General features: G+C 25.0%; 1 protein-coding gene across 1 annotated transcript; it reads right to left on the minus strand.

Annotated features, from left to right (window-relative positions):
• Positions 1-4,386: 4,386 nt before the first annotated feature.
• Positions 4,387-12,792, minus strand: LOC113859932 (MADS-box transcription factor 23-like). Its single transcript, XM_027492589.1, has 7 exons — positions 12,611-12,792; positions 9,484-9,562; positions 7,229-7,290; positions 5,463-5,562; positions 5,297-5,338; positions 5,130-5,210; positions 4,387-4,596 (listed from the first exon to the last, which is right to left on the minus strand). Exons 1-7 carry the CDS (start codon positions 12,790-12,792, stop codon positions 4,387-4,389), a joined length of 756 nt encoding a protein of 251 aa, XP_027348390.1.
• Between the last annotated feature and the right edge of the window lie 7,136 nt (positions 12,793-19,928).

Below are 19,928 nucleotides of genomic sequence, written 5' to 3' on the forward strand. Positions count from 1 at the left end.
GATATTACTTGTGATTTTAATTTTTTTTATATTCACTTCATAAAACAACGACTCACCAGCTTTCATGCGTAATTAACAGTAAAACTAATAAACGAAATAAGTAGTTTGGTACACGAAATTATGCGAATATATAAGCATCAACATATTACAATTTTTTTTACAAACGATAATTGTGTTAAATCGCATATATTTGATTTTTTAAATTAAGATTATGGATTCAAATTTTGTAATAAAATATCTTTATCAAACAAAATTAACCTTACTATCATAAATGTTATTAATTTAAATAAATTTACCTTTTGAAAACATATTTTTTTGTTATGTAAAATAAAAAAATATTAATATGATAGAAAAAAAGAGAGTCAAAAGTTACCATTGTAAACGTACGGATGACTGAGAGGTGAATACGGAATAGGCTGAAACCATGGGCGTATACTTTTCCTACTTCCGGTTTTGGATATAAAAAGAAAATAAAAGATATATATATATATATATATATATATATATATATATATATATATTATTACAAGTGATTATAATTAATACGTAAAAATCATGTAATAATTTTAAAAGGTGCCATAACATTCTTTAAGCAGTTACGTGATTTAAAAAAAATTAATTTTATATAATTCAAATTTATTATTTTCTCATATTAAAAGAACATTTTCACCGGATACTTCTTCATACATTTATATAATTATTATATTTTTACATGTGAATTCAATTCAAATATAGTTAGATGTAACTAATTAATCAATTAGTTAAAAGAATAAATTTTAATCTTAAATCATATTTATATTATAAAATGAGGAGATTAACTTATATCATATATAAGTTATCCTAACTTTGTTATATTTGAATTTATTTAAAGTACGCTAATAGTGTAAAAAATAATATATGTTATTATTTAATTATGAATTGTTATATAATAATAGTTATTAAATTTTTAATAAATAATTTAAAGTCATACAATTTTTTTAATTAATTAATAGTGTAAAAAAATTTATTTTGACATTACATCAAAATTAACGATGATATTATTTTTATATGATTTTGACTTAGAATATTCCACTATTAGAATTTTATTTTTTTTGTGCTACATAAATATTTACTTAAAGACTTTAATTTTACCTCATTCTAAGAAGATGAGTGAGGATTTCATAACCTAACAAATGCAAAATTCCGTTTTGTTTTAGTCAACTAACACTTAGATGTTAATCAACCTTAGATTGAAAGTTGTTATCATATATAAATTACATTTAAAAAAATTTATGTTGATTAAAAATATTTATATACCCATTGATGTACGTATTTAAAAGATTATTTATAATTAGATCCATTTTAATAGAGTATTTGAACAAAATATTTTTAGTGCAAATTTACCGAATAGTTAAGTGATTGAAATATTTTTTTATTAAATAGATTTATAGTTGCTAAAAACTAATTAAAAATTTATTAAGATGTAATATCGTCACATATTTCACATTAACAAAATTTTCTGGTATAATATATAATAAATTAAATTGATTAAAAAAATTCATATTACAAATATCTATACTTATATGTAAGTTTTAAAATTATTCTAATGATAAATAAATATTTTATCTTCCACACTGTAATTTTGGTTTTTTTTTTTTAGTTTGAATTATGAACATATACGGTTTAGTGCCTTTTTAAAAGTTAAATATATTTTTAATATTTATAAAATTAATAATCTGTAAATTTAGTCCTTATTTAATTTTATTCATTTTTGCCCCCCCCCCCCAACAAGATATAAAGGTATATGATTTTTTAATTTTTAAAAACTAAAAATAATAAATTTTAATTAAGAACTAAAATAATTTTTTAAAAATTTTACAAAGATAACATATTTAACCAAAAGTTTAAATTATTGTTTTTAAAAAGCACAAAATCTCTCCTCTTTAAACTCTAATCTTAAATCTTATGCAATCATTAAAATCTTATTAAATTTTCACTAAATTTATTAATTCTAAACATTTAGAATTATTTCATGTTATTTAAACCACTAGTATGAAAGTTTTTATCATGAAGATCAATTTTATAAAATTTCATAAAAAATTTAAATTATTAAATATTTTATCATATTATTTTATTTTAACGTATAATATATTTTTAAAATATAAAAAATATGATTGACACTTGTTTAATGAGTCTTTATTAATTTATTTATTATTAAAATAGAAAAATGTTTTAAACAGCAAACAAAATGTCTCAAAAGGAATTCAACCAGCATCACTTTAGATGGCAAAACATATATAATATATTAGAATTTTATTTACTAAAAAATTAATTTAAGAAAAAAATCATGTTAAATACAAAATATAGTGATTGTGACATTATCATGTAACATTATTTATGTTGAAAAACATTTTTTATATACTAAAATATAATAGATGTTATCGTGTAATAATTTTTTTAAAAGGTTAAAGGTCACAAAGTGTCCTTAGTTTTAAAAGGCTAGACTAATTTATGTTCACAATTTGTAGTTACTACTAACTCAAAAAAAAAAAAAATAAATTTGCACAGTATAATTCAAATTCAAACACAAAAGCTCTTGTTAAATAAATCTTCAGACCTACGAATATAATCAAATTTAACTATGCCTCAACTCTTCAAATTTATCTCATGTAATATTTGTCATTAACCTAATAAATATGTAAAAGCACAAGTCATAATAATAGATTGAGTAAGAAAAATAATCAGTACACATGTTTATTAAATGTCACACCCACGTGAACATAATTGAATGTGATTGACTATAGATTTATTGCATGTACTTTTGTGTATTAGCTAATTAAAGCGATATGTTTAATATTGAAAAATGATATTTTACAACTAAATGTAACTTATTTTTGTCTTATATATATATATATATATATATATATATGGAGAAAAATCTTTTTATATTAGTGTAAGTTTAAAAAATTTTACACTTAATCTGAACCTTTCATTTAACTTAAATCTAACGGTCAGTAAGTAATAAATTATAATTCGTTAGATTTAAATTAAATAAAAAATTTAAATTGTGTTTAAGAGTTTTTAGACTTACACCAATGTAAAAAGATTTTGTCCCTATATATATATATATAGTAAGATCTTCTTATATTATTATAAGTTTAAAAACTCTTACACTTAATTTAAGTCTTTCATTTAATTTGTATATAATCAATTACTACTTCTGATCTTTTTTATAAGAAACAAAATAGAACATTTTATTGGTCCTTATTATAAAAAATAAATAATAGATTCAAAATGTATTAATTGTTAAATTTTTTTATACCTTCTTTTATTAGTATCATTAAATATACAAATTACTAACTACACTATTTAATATCATGGGTATTCTTAGAATAAAATTTATATTTATGAAAATATAACTGACTTAATTACTTTTTTTAGTTCCAGTAATTTAGTCTTTTGTTTCTTATAAAAAAAAATCAGATGTAGTATAATTTATTACTTTATTAACTGTTATATGTAAGTTAAATGAAAGGTTCGAATCCAATGTAAGAGTTTTAAAACTTATATTAACGTGAGAAAATTCTTTTTCCATATATATAATTGTATCAACTTTTAAATATTAAATAACAAAAATCACGATATATTTCTTTTAGGATTAATCAGTTTTCTTTACAAACTGTTTTGCCTGTTGATTAAGGGTCACATTTTGCAACAATTCCATTTTTTTTATTTTCAGCATAATAATACTTATTATGTCGTCCTCTATTTTTTTCTAAGATAAACTTGATTCTCCAATTTTTTTAAAATTGTGGGTCTTGATGACAAAGTGGACAATTACATGAAAAGAAAAACAAAGGAATGAAACTTTGAAAATCTCAAAAACGTGATTTAAAACCTTAGGGTAATGAGTTTGAAGATTGATTTCATAAATAAAAATTGTTTAGATATTGAAAACGTTTTTGAACTGAGCCTCCATTTCGTCCGATTCTTATAGTTATTACAGCAACTTCATGTTCAGTTGTGGATAGATAATAATCTATATGCCATGTACATATATGCATTGTACTGTTCAATGAACAGCTGTGATTGTTGAAGAACAAGATCCCACCGACAGACGCAAGACCATTCCGACAAGAAGCAGGCAGCTTAATTGTCAGCAGAAATGAAAACCATCCCTAATTATCGAACAATTTTTTGCTAATGCAGCTGTAATCTGTTGCATTGTAGACTTTAGATGATTAGTTTATAATGAAATTATGAATAGATTAAATATTTGTTCCCCTATAAATCTACTAATCCCTCTGAACATTGTCTTTTAATTTGGTGCTGAATTTTTAGAAGTTTAACACTTTTAGTTTCTAGCAAGTCTAAAACCGAAATTTAGTATATTAATTGGGAGCAAAATCATATTTTTATAGATCCAAGCTGTATGATTAATAGCATTAGTTTGAGGTAATACCCCAGTTTCATTGCTTTGGCTGGTGATTCACTGTGTTGAGGATGTGGCTGGCGTAGCTGGAGACTGATAGGCGCAATTAAATCATATCCATGGTTCATAGTGTATGGAGGATCGGATGTTGCAATATCTTCTTTTGTACTATTTGCTTCAAGAACCTAAAATCCAAATCATCTGTTTGTTTAAAGATAAGCCAAATAAACATAAATGATGGAAATCTGTTAAACATTTGATGCCCTCTCCTGTTTTGTTTGTGTCTAGGATTTTTTACTATACATGTGTGCACCATGTTAGATATGAAAAGTCCAACATTGAAAGGTTAAAAGATATATAAACAATGTAGTTTTAAGTCTAAATTGCTTAAAGTATTTTAAACAAACAAACTAAGCTTAAGCTCCGTTATATTTTTGGATCAACTCAAATTCTAATACACAATTTAAACGTATATGCATTTATATATTTATATTTATATTACAATTCAATTTTATCTCTTTAGATGAAGTAGATAACATGAATTATACAACGTTACTGAACTAAGTTAAAAATTAAATTTTTTAAAAATATTATAATAACAAAATCTCTTTTTAATAACCCCTCTCTCTCTCTCTCTCTCTCTCTATATATATATATATATATATAAACACATGAACATAATTTAAAATATATAAAATGTTGTTTTTAGATCTTTTACCTTTTGTAGTTCTGCATTTTCCTTGCAGATGAGGCTTATTTTTCTATGAAGTTCTACATTCTCTTGAAGACTGAGGCTTTCCTACAATTGCATCAATGGAAATTAGTCAGAAGTTTGTTGGAATGCCTTTGAATCATTTAAGGAACAAAACACGATTGCTACAAAACCTTTTGGTGTAGTTCTTTGACCTCATCAGTAAGAATTTCATCCTGCAGGTAAATAACTAAATAAGTGATCGTGGAAGAGTCACACATGTACCATGAAGGGGATTCGTGGGATCTTGAATTTAAATGGAGGAGGTAGCTTTGATTTTCTTTGACTGAACAGTGATACCTTTTTCTTGCGAATAACCTTTAAACTCATCTCCAGTCGATTTTCCAGATTTCCTAGCTCTTTAATGCCCAAACCAGAAAGTTCTTCACCCATCAATTGCCTACACACACCAAAAAGAAAATATGGAACATTATTCTTCCTATTCTTAAATGCTTTATTGCTGATAGATTATGTTATATAAGATTCTAAATATTGCATTAAATCGTTCTTATCATAAATATCTTTTCTGTTTTGTTTCCGAAGAAGATAAGGAGCTTTGGTCCAAGTGCAACAGACACAGTTGCTGTCGTGTTACCAAAAGGTCACATTCGACCCGGAAATCAGCCCCTTGCGAATAGGCAATATTGTCTACTAAATACTTCAGATCCATCGTAGTGGCAACTTTACAATGCCAGAAGCCTATCATTAGCAACACATTTTTTTTAAAACATATTTTTTAATATTTTTTATAATTGATTTATTTTAAAATGTTAAATTAAATTTAAAAAAATTCAATTTATAAAATAAATCAATTATAAGTAGATTAAAAAGTATCTTTTAAAAAAAAATGTATTACAATCGCTTCTCCGCATGTGAATGTCATTTTTCTGTTTTTGTTTTAGAAGTAAGGAATTTTTAATTTATAGAACTTTTAGAAGTTTAATCTTTGAGTTATTTAACTGTGTATAGTTTCTAGAAAATATAATTAATAAGAAAGTGCAAGAAGTACTCTAACTCTTAATCATAAAGAGCATTACAATTTCAAGCCCTAAAAAAAATTAATACACCATTAAAAAAATGACAAAGATTTTCTTAATTTTGAAGTCATCCAAGAACAGGATGTATGTACTAAAAATCTTTAACATAATTTATAAACTAGAAAATGCCTATAATGTAAAACAATCAAGTAGCAGCAGCATCCAACACAGGAGAGAATTAAGAGCAATAGTTTTTTATGAGGGAGAATCTAAATCAATTTATACATTTATATTGATCAATTCAAGTTTATAAGTTAAGATTGAAAGAAAAGTGGGAATAATATATAACAAACCATTTCTTTCTAACATTCAATTTTTTTCTTAAACATTGCGATGAACCCCCACTTATCCCATTTTTATCATGAAAACTATGTAAATCGCTCTTTTAAAGTAAACGTAATTTCAAAATGAACAAGGTATGATATCTTCAAATCATTAAGTGAATTAAAATCATAATACATTTAAAATTAAATTAAGGGCATATTTATACTTGCAAGTTTTAAAGACAACATTAGTGTAGAGGGTTTTATTTTATTTTTTCTGTAAAAAAAAAAAAAAAAAACCATGAAGGGGGTATTAATTTTCGTTGTTTTGGCCATTCTTCTATCTTCAGTAGGGCAACAGACTAGCAAATTTGGAGGTGGCTTTGGTGCTGCTTGTTTAGAAAATGTAAAGGTGACTCTTTTACTGCATTTTGAGATTATTATTCTGGCTTTATGTGTTTGGTGGTGTTGTAGCTTAGGCACGCAATAGGCAAGGAATCATGAAGAGAATCAAAATGCTACGTTGGGTTTGCCAAAAGGGAGTCTTTTTCCATCACTTCTCATTTCACTCCCCAGATGTCTATAGTATGGAAAATGCTTTGAAAGATACTTCTACGAGGGTAAACACTGAGAAAAGTGATAAACGTAAAAAGTGATGTAATAATTTAATGAAAAGAGAAAGATGAAGAGTATTAAATGGATAATAACATTATTTAAGTGTGCATAAATGAAAATTGCTATGTAATGACTGTGTTTAACTTTTTACCTGCGGCATTCCTGCATGTAATGCACTTGTTGTCTCAAGCTTGCTGTTTCTCTTTGCCAAAACTAGTTAACAGTAACATGAATATCAAATATGTATACTGCATAACAGTAATGGCAATGCGAGTTAAAGACAAACAAATTTGCACCTGTGAATTATTTGATGACAACATTTTTCTTACAATAGATTTTATAAACTTCGGAAAGGCATATGATTACGTATCAAGAGAAGTTCTATGGAATACTTTGAAAAAGAGATTCATGTAATATATATTCAGGATATACAAAATAACTACATATATGAAAACTTGTTGAGGCATATCTAAGAACATTTTTGTTAGAATAGATTTACATCAAGACTTTGCTTTAAGTCCTTACTTGTTTAATGTCTTAAATGTACTTACAAATGACATGCAAATAATTATTTTTCAGTGCATACTCTTTGTAGATAAAATAGTGTTGGTAAAAATTCAAAAAAAGAAGTTAATACTAAACTTGAAATATGGAGAGAGACTTTAAAATCTAAGAATATGTTTAGAAGAAGGGTTTTGAAAGAAAATGGAGATGACATATTTTTTAATTTTAAATTAAAACAATTATATATCACGTATGATGATAAATGCATGATAAATATATTAAGTTTATGTTAATATATCAATTTATATATATTTATTTTAAATAAATATTAATCTTAAATATATTTATTTAAAATATAAAATTTGTCTTCTCCTCCCCTACCTTCTAATTAAAACCCCTTTTCAAATTATTAAAGCTTTGTTTGTAAGTTTAAATAGAGAGGGAAAAAAAAAAGAAGGGAAGGGAAGAAGAAGAAAGATAAATACAAAACTCCCTAAATTGAAGAAACTTAAAAACATATGATTAGAAGGATTTTATAGGATTTATAAACTTTCTCTCTCTCATATAAAATCTCTCAAACAAGGAATTACATCAAATAAGTCTTTTTCTTCCCTCTCTTTCTTCTAATAAACTAACTCTCAAACAAAGTCTAAAGGATTTCACTTGAGTAGAAATAAGATAAAATATGTGCACTATAGGTTTAGCAAAAACTAATAAGAGGATCATATTTTAAAACCTAAAATTATAGATAATATTATACCATAAGTTTCCAGTTCCAGTACTTGAAATTGATTATACAAAATGATGAGAAAATTAATAAAGATGATACTTAGAATACAAGCTAAGTGATTAAAGTGGAAGAAGACATAAGGAGTTATGTGTGACTATAAAGTATCTATCAAGCTGGAAAAAAAAAAGTTTTACAATACTGTAATACGACTAGTTATCATATATGGTTGTTAATGTTGGACCTTAAAAAAATAGCACAATAAAAAAAGTAAGAGTGACATAATTAAAAATGCTAAGGTGGATAAGCGAACATATGAGAAAGCATAAGATACTAAATGATAGTATATGAGAGAATATTAGAGTAATATGTATAATGAAAAAGATGACTGTAAATCATTTAAGGTAGTTTAATCATGTACAAAAAAAGACTTTTAAAAACATCAATAAAAAAATAAATTACATAACTCTTAATCTATTTAAAAGAGTTTATAAAAATTCAAAAGAACTTTAAATAAAAATATTAAAAAAATATTTTAATAAATCAAATTTTTTAAAATTTAATTTTTGACTGAAGTTAATAATGTCATGTGATTCATATACAACTAAACTCATCCAATAAAATAAACCTTGATTGTTATATTTTCATTTAGATCAATGGGGCCAAAGTTCTAAAAGAGAACTATAATGAGGGCAGACACAAAATTAGAGTTTTTATATACATATACTTAACTTCAATGAATTTTATCAAAACACATTTTTTACCCTTTTTTTTTATAGTTTCATTTAAATATCATTAAATAGAATAACAAACTCTTCATAAAATTCATCTAAAATTATAATATATGAAAATCGTGTTATTAAATTTGAAATTAGGAGTTTGAGTCCTGAAAATGCAATTGCATTAAATCTATAAAGAGTTTTATTATCTATGATATTCTTAGCTAATTTAAAAATGATTATTTTTTGTGAAAGATATTATAATTTAACAAAAAAAATTACAATTATTTTTTTGCTATTTTTCTTATCTCTCTCCTGAATGGTAACGAGAACTTAGTTATGTCAATACATGCAAACTATTGCACTCACGAATTCTAGTGCGTATATATAATAGCTAAATGCAGGAAATCGGGCTAAAACATAAGTGGAGGAATACTGATACAAGGGCTGTGTTACCTTGACTTCGGAAGCAGGATTTATTAGCTGATGATGGTCCTCTTTGGCCTTGTGATAGCGTTCAATAACAGATTTCATGCTGCCAAAAATGTAAAATTAGTTATCAGATTGAAAGCATTTTTTTCCCCTGTAATTAAACACAAAACATATCAATACAAAATTTATCTTACATTACTTAAAATGGATATTGTTTCTTCTATAAACTATAAATAGAACACAATTTCATTAAGTATATATTAGATTAATTGATTTTATGTTCAAATCAGTTTATAAGCTTTCAATTAAAAAAAAAGTCACTGTTTTGCTAAATATAATAAAACCAAACACACTCTTAGAATAATCATGTTTGGAAAATATGATTTCTTGATAATTTTTTTTAAAAAGCTCTCAAAAAATAACCACTAGGTCTGTAATATGAAAATAATTAAAGAAAATATAAAATAACTACTGTAATTGATAACCACTATTTTAAATTTAAAAATAATAAAAATATTGTTGAAATATAATGGATAGAAAATACGAGCCAGTTCGCTTACTATGTCCTAGCTACTTTATATCAGATAATAATTTAGAGGAAACATTATCAATATGGTGTAACTTAAGAGTCTGCGAACAGAAGCGGAAAGACAGAGACATAAAACGGAAAACCGAACAAAACCAGCAAAGACTAATGTTACTGTTACTGAGATTCTACGATACAAGGGTACATACAAACATGTGAGCTATAGCAATGCTGCTCTATGAACAACTACCAAGCAAAATAACTGAATTTCTAAATGATCAACTGCCTAACCTGTTGCTCCACATTCTTCATAAAATTTAAAATGCAATTGCTATGTAAATATACATTTGTTTGCTTAAGTTGAAGTCGGGTAATAAAGCGAAAACTTCATTCAATATACCAAAGATATAATTCATTCAATATACCAAAGTTGATTCCATTTACAATAGGAAAAAATCATCATATTTACATGTTAATGTTAGGATTAATAAAAATAATTTAAAATCAAATGTTATTTTTGGAATATACAACATATGAGATAAACTTAGATACAGAAAGAGAGAAAATGATAAAACACTATATTTATGTTTCTAATAAATGATTTTCTGGAAAGAAGAATATGTATTAAGTTTTATATCAACTCAAAAACTTACTTTTTTTTAAACTAACAAATATTGTATTAATAATTATTAATGAGAAACAAAAGTACTTCAATTTTTATATTATTTTTTTAGACATGATTTAAGTATTACACCATAAGTAGAATGGTTGGTGTTTAACGTGGGATTTGTCCTTGAGGTGCAATTTATCCAAAATCCACAAGTTTAATCCCCAAGTTAATTAAACTTGTAGAAACTCTTGTTTATATTCTATTTACTTCTCTTATCTCTCATTGATGTGAGACTTTTATTTTTTAATACTTCCCTCAAGTTCAATTAGGATAGTATAGTCCGTTTGCAGTATGTTGACTTTTGCGAACATGATTAATCCAAGTTATGTATCACAAGGAGAGTAGTTGGTATTTAATGTGAGATTTTTGTGCTTGAAATACAACATTATCTAAAATGCTCAAGCAATTGAACCCCTACAACCTCATATTTTCTTTACTTCTTGTATTTCAACTAATATAGGACTTCTATTCTTCTACTTTTCCTCAATTCTAACTGAGTCAGTTTAGTCAATTATGACTTGTCTTCATCAAATTTCAGTCCTTACAGATTTGCAACATTTTTTTTATAGCTGAATCTTACTCTTATTGAGCTGCTTAAGTCTTAGGCCATTAGACCTCATCGAGTCTTTTTTGTTCCCTCATATTTTTACAATTTTTTTTATGATCTATATCATAGATTAGAGGTGTTTAATTCTATGAGCTCTCATAACATGATGGCTTTCACAGATACGCCTAATTCAAGCCCTACAGCATAGAAAAAGTAGTTGGTCTTTAATTTGGGATTTAAGCTTGAGGTGTAACTTTGTCCAGAATGCATGAGATAATTGAACTTATATAAAATCTTATTTATATTTTCTTTACCTATAACTATGGATTGGTGTCTTTGAGTAGAGGGTGAGACCAAAAACACCCAATCTAGCTGAGAAATATAACGTTACAATATAGATAAGTTGTAGACCGTAAATCTAGCAAAAACTAGACTATGAACATGAACCACATACTAAGAAGTCTGCAAAGGGCAAGAGGTGAATGAAAAGCTTGTTTTCCTGAATCTTTCAATTAAGTTAAAACTTTAAAGGCAATTTCATGTATAATTTATTGTGAATTTTTTCTAACATCTGTTTAAGAGCACATGCAAAGATTTAATAAATATTTTTTTTGTTAGAAATTATAATATTTAATGTTATCAATTGATAATATTACATAATTTTTAATATATATATATATATATATATATATATATATATATATATATATAATAAAATGAATAGCATTTAACAAGCTAGCATCAAAGGAAAAAGTTTAAGCATTGCAATGTTCATGAATTTTGATAAAATTAAAAGAAATACTAATAACACATTCTTTATTATTAGCTAAAATTTATTAAAAATTAAAAAAAATGTGAATTTTACTTTTTTTACTTTTAAATTAATATTTTAATCTCATTTTTTTTTATGGTTTTGAATAAATTATAAATGTTATTAGTATTCCTTATTTATCCACATGCCTTGTTGGGCGGTTGTTCTAGCAAGTTTCAGATACCAACAAAACAGCCCTTTATTTGAACTTATATCCAAAGGGAACACCCAGCACAAAGAATATGCACAAATGAGATTCACATTCACTATCACAGTCAACGCTGTCATATATACCTGAAATGATTAGTAACAACAAGTTAAACACTATTCTGTTTTCCCGTTATATGGTTTAATTTAGCCTATCTAATGTGTATATATAAGATGATGCATTGTGAAACTCTTAGATCGAGAATAGCTTTCATCTTATTTTCTCTCTGCCAACTTCATATATTCTTCACAGTATATTTAACTGATTATTCACTGAAAGAAGAATATTTACCTCCAAAAAAGGAAAAAGGGTGAACTTAAAAACAACGCACTCAAAGTTGTGAATTGGGATAAAAACAGAAGCGTAAACGAAATAAGAATTTGATCTACCTGGTGCTTGCATAGTCATAAAGTTTGCCAGAGCAAGAGAACACAATCAATCCAACTTCGGCGTCACAGAGAATCGATAGTTCTCTAGCTTTCTTCAACAACCCACTTCTTCTCTTGGAAAACGTCACTTGCCGGCTAGTTGAATCGTTAATCCTTTGAATGACGATCTTTCCTCTCCCCATCTCTTTTGTCAACAGTCAAAACTTGCTAGGGCTCTTTCACAATCTTTTCTTCTAAATCAGGAACATCAATCCTGATGACGAAAATCGGCTTAAATCGAAAAGAAATTTGAACGATTGGTTGAGGAAAATTAAAAAGACGAACATATATACGAAAAAGAGAGAGAGAAAATGTTAATCATTAATAATAAATAGTGCAAACACAAGTATTATATAAATAGTAATGATAAAGTGTGTAGAGTAAGAGTAATGAAAGTAACTTACTTGAAAATTATAGGAGTGAAAAGGAAAAGTAGCAGATGGAGCAGAAGAAGGAAAGGAACGCAAAATTTAGAGCTTTATAGGGAAAGCTAAAGCGGTTTTCGTAGGACTCGAGACGGTTCCGTGTGCCGAGGTTTTAAGGTTGCAGATTGTGGGGCCAACTGAGCGAGCACGCAATAAAAAGAGCGCTCGCCAATTTTGTCCAGAGTGAGAAACTGAGCAGGAAAATTAAAAATTTTCATTCCTCACAATTCAAAATTATAATATAAAAGAGATTAATATTATATATATATATATATATATATATATATATATGCTTACACTATTAACATTTTGATTTTTAAATAATAAAACTCAACAGAAATGAAAATCCCCAAGGCACAGAAACTTGGCCACAGATTCCAAATGCCACTTTTCGTAAAATGACTCGGCGATGTGCGATATCCTCAGACTATTTGTAATTGTCAGGAATCCCGAAATGAAAATTTATTATTTTACGGAGTGAAAGATAAGTGTGTGAAAAAATTAGAAATGTAGCAAAATAAAAGTTAATTATTTTTCTATGCATTATCTTTTATTTGTGTTTTTTAAAATGTTTGTTAATAATATTACTATTTCTTTGGAATAAAACAATATAAATATGCGTGATCTTTGTTAAATATAACAAAATCATTATACAATACACCTATGTGATGTACAAATCATTAACAAAGTTATGAATGGCTTCATATTCTATTTTGAGTTTAAAATCATGAAAATAGGGAGGGCGGGGGGGAAGAAAAAGAAAAGTAAATAAAATGATAGATAATATGATAAAGAAAAAATTAAAAAAAAAAAGAGAAAACAAAAATAGATAAAAAAAATAAGTATACAATATAATAATTTAAAAAAAGTATTTCTTTATAAAGTAACATGTAAAATGATACTCCATTTATATATAAATATTTTATTTTCATTAATAACGACAATAATGTTAATATTGATAATTATTAGTTGTTAAAACTAAAATAGACATAAAATAAATGCAATTTTACATATAATGCTGCAGAACTAAGATAGAAGCCAACAATATCTTTTCTTATAGATTAAAAAGGACAAAATTTAGCTTTTTTCTTCTTTTGATGATAGCTATACAAATCTTTTTAAATATTAAATAAAAATAGTTAAATATCATTATATTTTTGTGAGTTTATAGTTTCTGAGATGCAACCTATAATTTTTAAAAGTTAGCTTATAAAAAATTATCTTAAATAGATTTAAAATTTTACTCTTAATATTTAAATAATGTACATTTACAAAAAAATAATATTAACACTTATTTTTAGTTATTTAATATATTTCACCGAACAACTCAATTAGCAACAAACTTTCAGCTATAAACTTGTAGCAAATTTTATCAAATATATTTTAATAGTTAAGAATATTTGTCAGCATAAAAATAATTATTAAAAAATTTGAATTTCAATTTAAAAATTAAGTTTAGACAACTTTAAAATAGTAAAATTTATTTAAAAAAATACTCTACTTTTATTTTCAGTATAATAAATGTTATATATATATATATATATATATGGTCAATAACTACGATAAAAATTTATATATATATAAAATAGTTTATTAAAATTACAAAAATATCATAAAATTTAATGTATTTATAATATTAACTATAAATCTTAATTTTGAAATATTTAAATGTAATCCTTTAAAAAAAGAGTATAATTTACTTTAGTAGTTAGCTGAGCAACCTGTTAAATTCGAGGTGAAACTCAAATATCAAGGTGGGTGTCGCAGTTGGAGCTGCCAACTAAATTAAGTTAAAAAACTCAAAACACAGTCCAACATCTCACATGTGATGGAGTGGTCAACTTTTAGTTACACTCACCACTTATTCTATCTAAACTAGGAATTACCTCTTTCGGATTCCATAAGGTTTCCCAAATTGGAAATACTCACCACTAACCATATTTGGTGTTTGAACTTTAAATACTCAACCCTTTCAAATTCACCTTCCACAATCCTAACTTACCATAATTAAATACTTTTCTCTCATACGTGTAGTACTAAAAGTTTATCAAAAGTAAAATCAACATTAATAGAGATCAACACAAATTTATAATTAATTATTTCAATTGTAATGTATTTCTACATATTTCAATTGTAACAACACAAATATCTTATATTCTACATATTTCTAACCATTAAAGTATTTTGATGGGACAACGGGAGGGCTTCATAAACTCTCTCAAATATCAAGATAGTAAAAAATGTATTTATTTATTCTATATTTTGTAATTTAATTGAAAGAGTCTAATAAATATAATTTTAGAGAGTGTTTTTTCAATTACTTTTAATTAAAATTAGAGTTTAATATAAAAATTAATATGAATTTTTAAAATCAATTTTTTATGTCAGAAATTAAATTTTTTTTAATTTTAATTAAAACATTGTACGTTTAGAGTTAGTTTAATGAACATTTAACATGAAAAAAATATGAGAAAAAGATAATTATAAAATAAAATCTTAATTTAATTTATATTTGATCCATAAAACGTAAGTGCAATAGTATATATATGTTTTGTGTTTTTTAATTGAAGCTTTACTTTCGTAATTTTATAGTAATAAAATGTCACTATTACATGTTACTATTGTGGTGAAATTTTAATTTTAATAACAACAATATTAAAAGTATTCATAATACTACATTTAAATTTTATTCACTTTATGTGTTAAATTATTTTTTGTTTTAAAATATTAAGAAAATATGTATTATTATTTTTAAATAATATCCTTATTTATTATTAGGAATAGTCTTGACCAATAAACAACTAAAATTTTAAAATTAGTTATCACTTAAATATTGATATAACTTTAATCCTTTTACTAATATTATTTTAATAAATTCATCGACTTGTTGCCACACTATCAGTAATATCTTAAGATGTATGCATTAGTAACAAGTGACATCTAGTAAAGGAAACATTTAAATTTTTTATAATAGGCACCCAATGATATCAATACATACAATGTGTAATATCTTGTAATTTTTAATATAAATTTTCTATATATAAATTTTTATTATATACTTTAAGACAAACATTAAAAAAATGTTAAGCTCAAGTCATATGCTTGAATTCAAGCAATTCTCAATAACAAAATTATATTAAAAAGAAATATTTATTAAATTTTTATAACTTAAATATAATAAATTCACTGCATATAGTTTCTTATTATATGCTTTAGACATACATTAAGTGAAAAAAATTTATTCTCAATTCTTAAGAATGAGTTTAAGCTGTTAATAATATTTATTATATTTTTGTATAACATTAATTTTAATTCTGTTTTTATTTATAAAAATATTTAAATCATTAAAATAAAAAAATAATTATGTCATAAATTTGTTCTATATTATAAAAAATATTCATAATATTAATTGGTATTTTAAATAAATAAATATACTCACTTATATAAATAAAGAGTGAGTATGTCAGTAACATAAACCTCATAATAAATAAAAATATAAAAAAAATTAGTAATTAATGTTTAAAAATAATTTCTTATAAATAAAATAAAAGAAGTATTTTTAATTATTTTTTATTTTAAATACTCTGTCCAATCCTAAAAATTAATATTAAGAAAATTTTAAAAATCATTATGTATTTTTTAAGCTAATATTCTAAAAATATTAATCAATGTTTTGTCAAATCACAATTAGTATTAAACTCAACTCCTCGGGCACACTACCTAATTAATAATGCCAGCCCAGACCTTTCACTGATCTCATTGCAGCCGGGAATATTCAGTACAATAGCGACAAAATACTATGGCTTTTACCAAGTCCGAGTTGTATATTAATTTTATGAAAATCATTTTTTTAATCACACATAGTTTCACATTTAATGCTTATTTTAAAAAGTAAAAATAATATTATTAGAAAAAAAAAATCTAAGAAGATGTAATAAAGTACTGATTTTATTTATTTATTTATATAATTTTTATCATTATTTCACTTATTTTATTTCATATTGTTCTTTATTTTATATTGGAAACAGTAATTGAGCACGACTCTTTATTCTCGTGATTGGGCTTACCCTGGCGAAAAAGATTTTGTGACCAATGAAGATACTTTTGTTTCCTTAAATAATCGAAGGTTTACTTGGTTCAAATTCTACCTTAGTCTCTGTACCTGCGACTAAATTAAGCCTCGGGTATTATGTCTCCAGCTAAGACGCTAGCCAAGTGTCAATCATCAACAAATGATGGGTATGGTTAGTTAACCACTACAGGGCATGCTCTAATTTATTATATCTCATTCTCATATACTAACATTGAAAATTAATGGCCCTTTTATATATAAATGATCTTTAATAAGTTGTTGGCATATGCATGCTTAGCTTTTTAATCTATTAATTGATTGACAAATTCAAACGCTAATCTTTCCTTTCATCGCACCCCCACACATATATACGTAAGCACAGGGACTGTACTGATATATCGCCGTCTTTTGACGATGAATGGTTTTAAATCTTTCTTTTTTTTTATAAATTCTCAATTTTTAAATAAAAGATATTTGTTATATTTTATATTTTCAACACAATATTAAATTAATATCTTTTATTTAATACTTACTTTATAAAGTTGTAAGAGAATTATTAAAAGGATAAGTCAAAGCTCTTTAATGATTACTTTCCACCAGTTTAACACAACTTAACAATTTTAAACAGTTATTTTAATGATTATTTAAGAATATATGACAGAAAATTTAAAAAGAATAATTTTTTATTAAAAGTTATAGTAATAATATTATTAACATATTGAATTCAATATCATGTACTTTTTAATAAAAATTTATTATATATAAATTTTATAGTCACGCATTAAAAAGCTAATATTAGGAATATGGCATTCTCATGTTTAGTTATGTGTTAAAAAAACATTCTTAGGTAAATTTGATATTCAAGAAAGTGACATCCCCGTCTTTTCATTTTTTTATAATATTTTCATTTCTATGATAATAGGTGGGTTGCGTTTTCACGAGAATATCTTCCATCCTCACATCTACCTTCCCTTTTTCTACTAATATTTAAATTTTTAAAAACATTTTTAATAAATATTATATTCTGAGCAAGCATTTTTTATAATTTACTTAGTAACGTATTTTGTTATATTATACTTTAGGAATGAAATGCTATATCTTGAAACAAACATAGTCTAAACAAATTTAAGTTTAAAACTTTAGTTTAATTTATTTTAAAATATGTATCATGATCTTGATTTATTTAATAAATTTATAATTTTATTATTATTATTATCATCGAACTTCTCCCTAAAAATAAATTAAAAGTTAAATGAATTAAGTTATTTAAGTTTAACTCTAATGAAATTCGTATGTTTGTATAAACAAACTCATGAATTTCACGTATACCTAAAAGCTTTTGCTGTCCAAAACCAAGAAACTTGGATTTACATTGGAGCTGATGATATAGATTGTTTTCTTGCATTTGACTTCAATATGGGGAGTATATCCTCAAAGTGTTTGTTGAGTTTTCATTGTTTAATTAAAATTAAAGTGTAATTGTAAATCCAAGTTTTTAATTGAGTTGACTTAATTATTGTTTCTGTGAATCTAAGATATTTTATCAGTTGCTTACTCTTACTTTGTTATCCTCTCAGAGCCTGGTAATCTCAAACTTGGTAGGATTTGCGTAACTTCTAAAGTTTTCGAGATTTACAATTAATTCTGAACCAAGAAAAAGCAAATTAAATGCTGCAATTTCAATCAGATTTCTTATATGTGTGGGCACGTGCATGTGTGATGAGTCGACAAGATGGCTCATGCTATGCCTCAAATCATGATGAAGATCTTGCATGAATAAGAGGAGCTACTTTTTGGGCGAGATTGTGCCCACTGTCTACGTTTTTCTGAACTTGTGCATGTTATTCAAAGCATTCACGTCTACATAATCATATCCACGATACTGTGTGTGTTTTGAATATTTTGATTTCCAAGTTAGAGGCTCGGTTTCATGTTCCCATTGAAGTGGAGACAGGTTCGTGGGTTAATTATGACAAAAAAAAAAGGAATGACTTTCCTTCAAATATTGCGTTTCTCAAAGTCTATTGAGATGCAGGAAATTAAATAAATTATGGTATAATTTGGATAAATTTTTAATATATGTTTATAAAAATAAAAATTAAGTAATAAAATAAATCAAACTTGTAGTATTCACTCCAAGGCTATACATCATTATAAAGATTTAATGTTGAATAAATAACTTAATTAATAAATTAAAAAAATATTTCAATAGGGTATATGTCTCTAGCACAAAACTAAATGTAGATGAATTAAGTGTAGATTCTTACACTTGAAATCGAAACTGGTAGTTCCACTTCCAAAAGCTAGTTTCTTTTTTTATAACAGGTAGTATCTCTAATGGGCTGGGCCTTACCCACTTCAAGATTATCTCACTTCGTTTTTCCATTATACGCTTGGTTTTCTGAGATTAAAAAAAAAATTTCATTAATTTCTCTACAAAATTTTCATCCCCTAATTATGCCCTCCTAAGACTGAATTTAATAATTTTTGAAAAATTATTTAAAACAAATATATTTATTGTATTAAATTTATAAAAGTGTAGTAAATAATTTTTCATTAAAATTTTACTATTAATAATTGTTTACACTCAATTTTAAGAGTTAATGTTAACAATTTTTTACTTGACTAAGTAAATATTAAATGAAAAATCAATACACTCGATGTTTTGAAAATATTACATACGTTTAGTTCTTTCTTCGTCTCGTAAATAAAGAACTTGTAAAGAAAACATTGTAAGAATATTTATAACTATTTCATTTAATTTTAATTAACGATCAATGGT

This window comes from Abrus precatorius, unplaced genomic scaffold, assembly GCF_003935025.1.
Source record: "Abrus precatorius isolate BTA unplaced genomic scaffold, Abrus_2018 Scaffold2, whole genome shotgun sequence".
In the NCBI taxonomy this organism is placed as follows: Eukaryota; Viridiplantae; Streptophyta; class Magnoliopsida; order Fabales; family Fabaceae; genus Abrus; species Abrus precatorius.

Excerpts from the sequence above, each read along its gene's own strand:
- LOC113859932 (XM_027492589.1), bottom strand. The coding sequence starts at position 12,792 with ATGGGGAGAGGAAAGATCGTCATTCAAAGGATTAACGATTCAACTAGC. Across the intron at positions 5,563-7,228 it reads TACATGCAGGAATGCCGCAG|GCAATTGATGGGTGAAGAAC; the intron begins GTAAAAAGTTAA and ends TGGTGTGTGTAG. Across the intron at positions 5,211-5,296 it reads TCAAAGAACTACACCAAAAG|GAAAGCCTCAGTCTTCAAGA; the intron begins GTTTTGTAGCAA and ends ATGCAATTGTAG.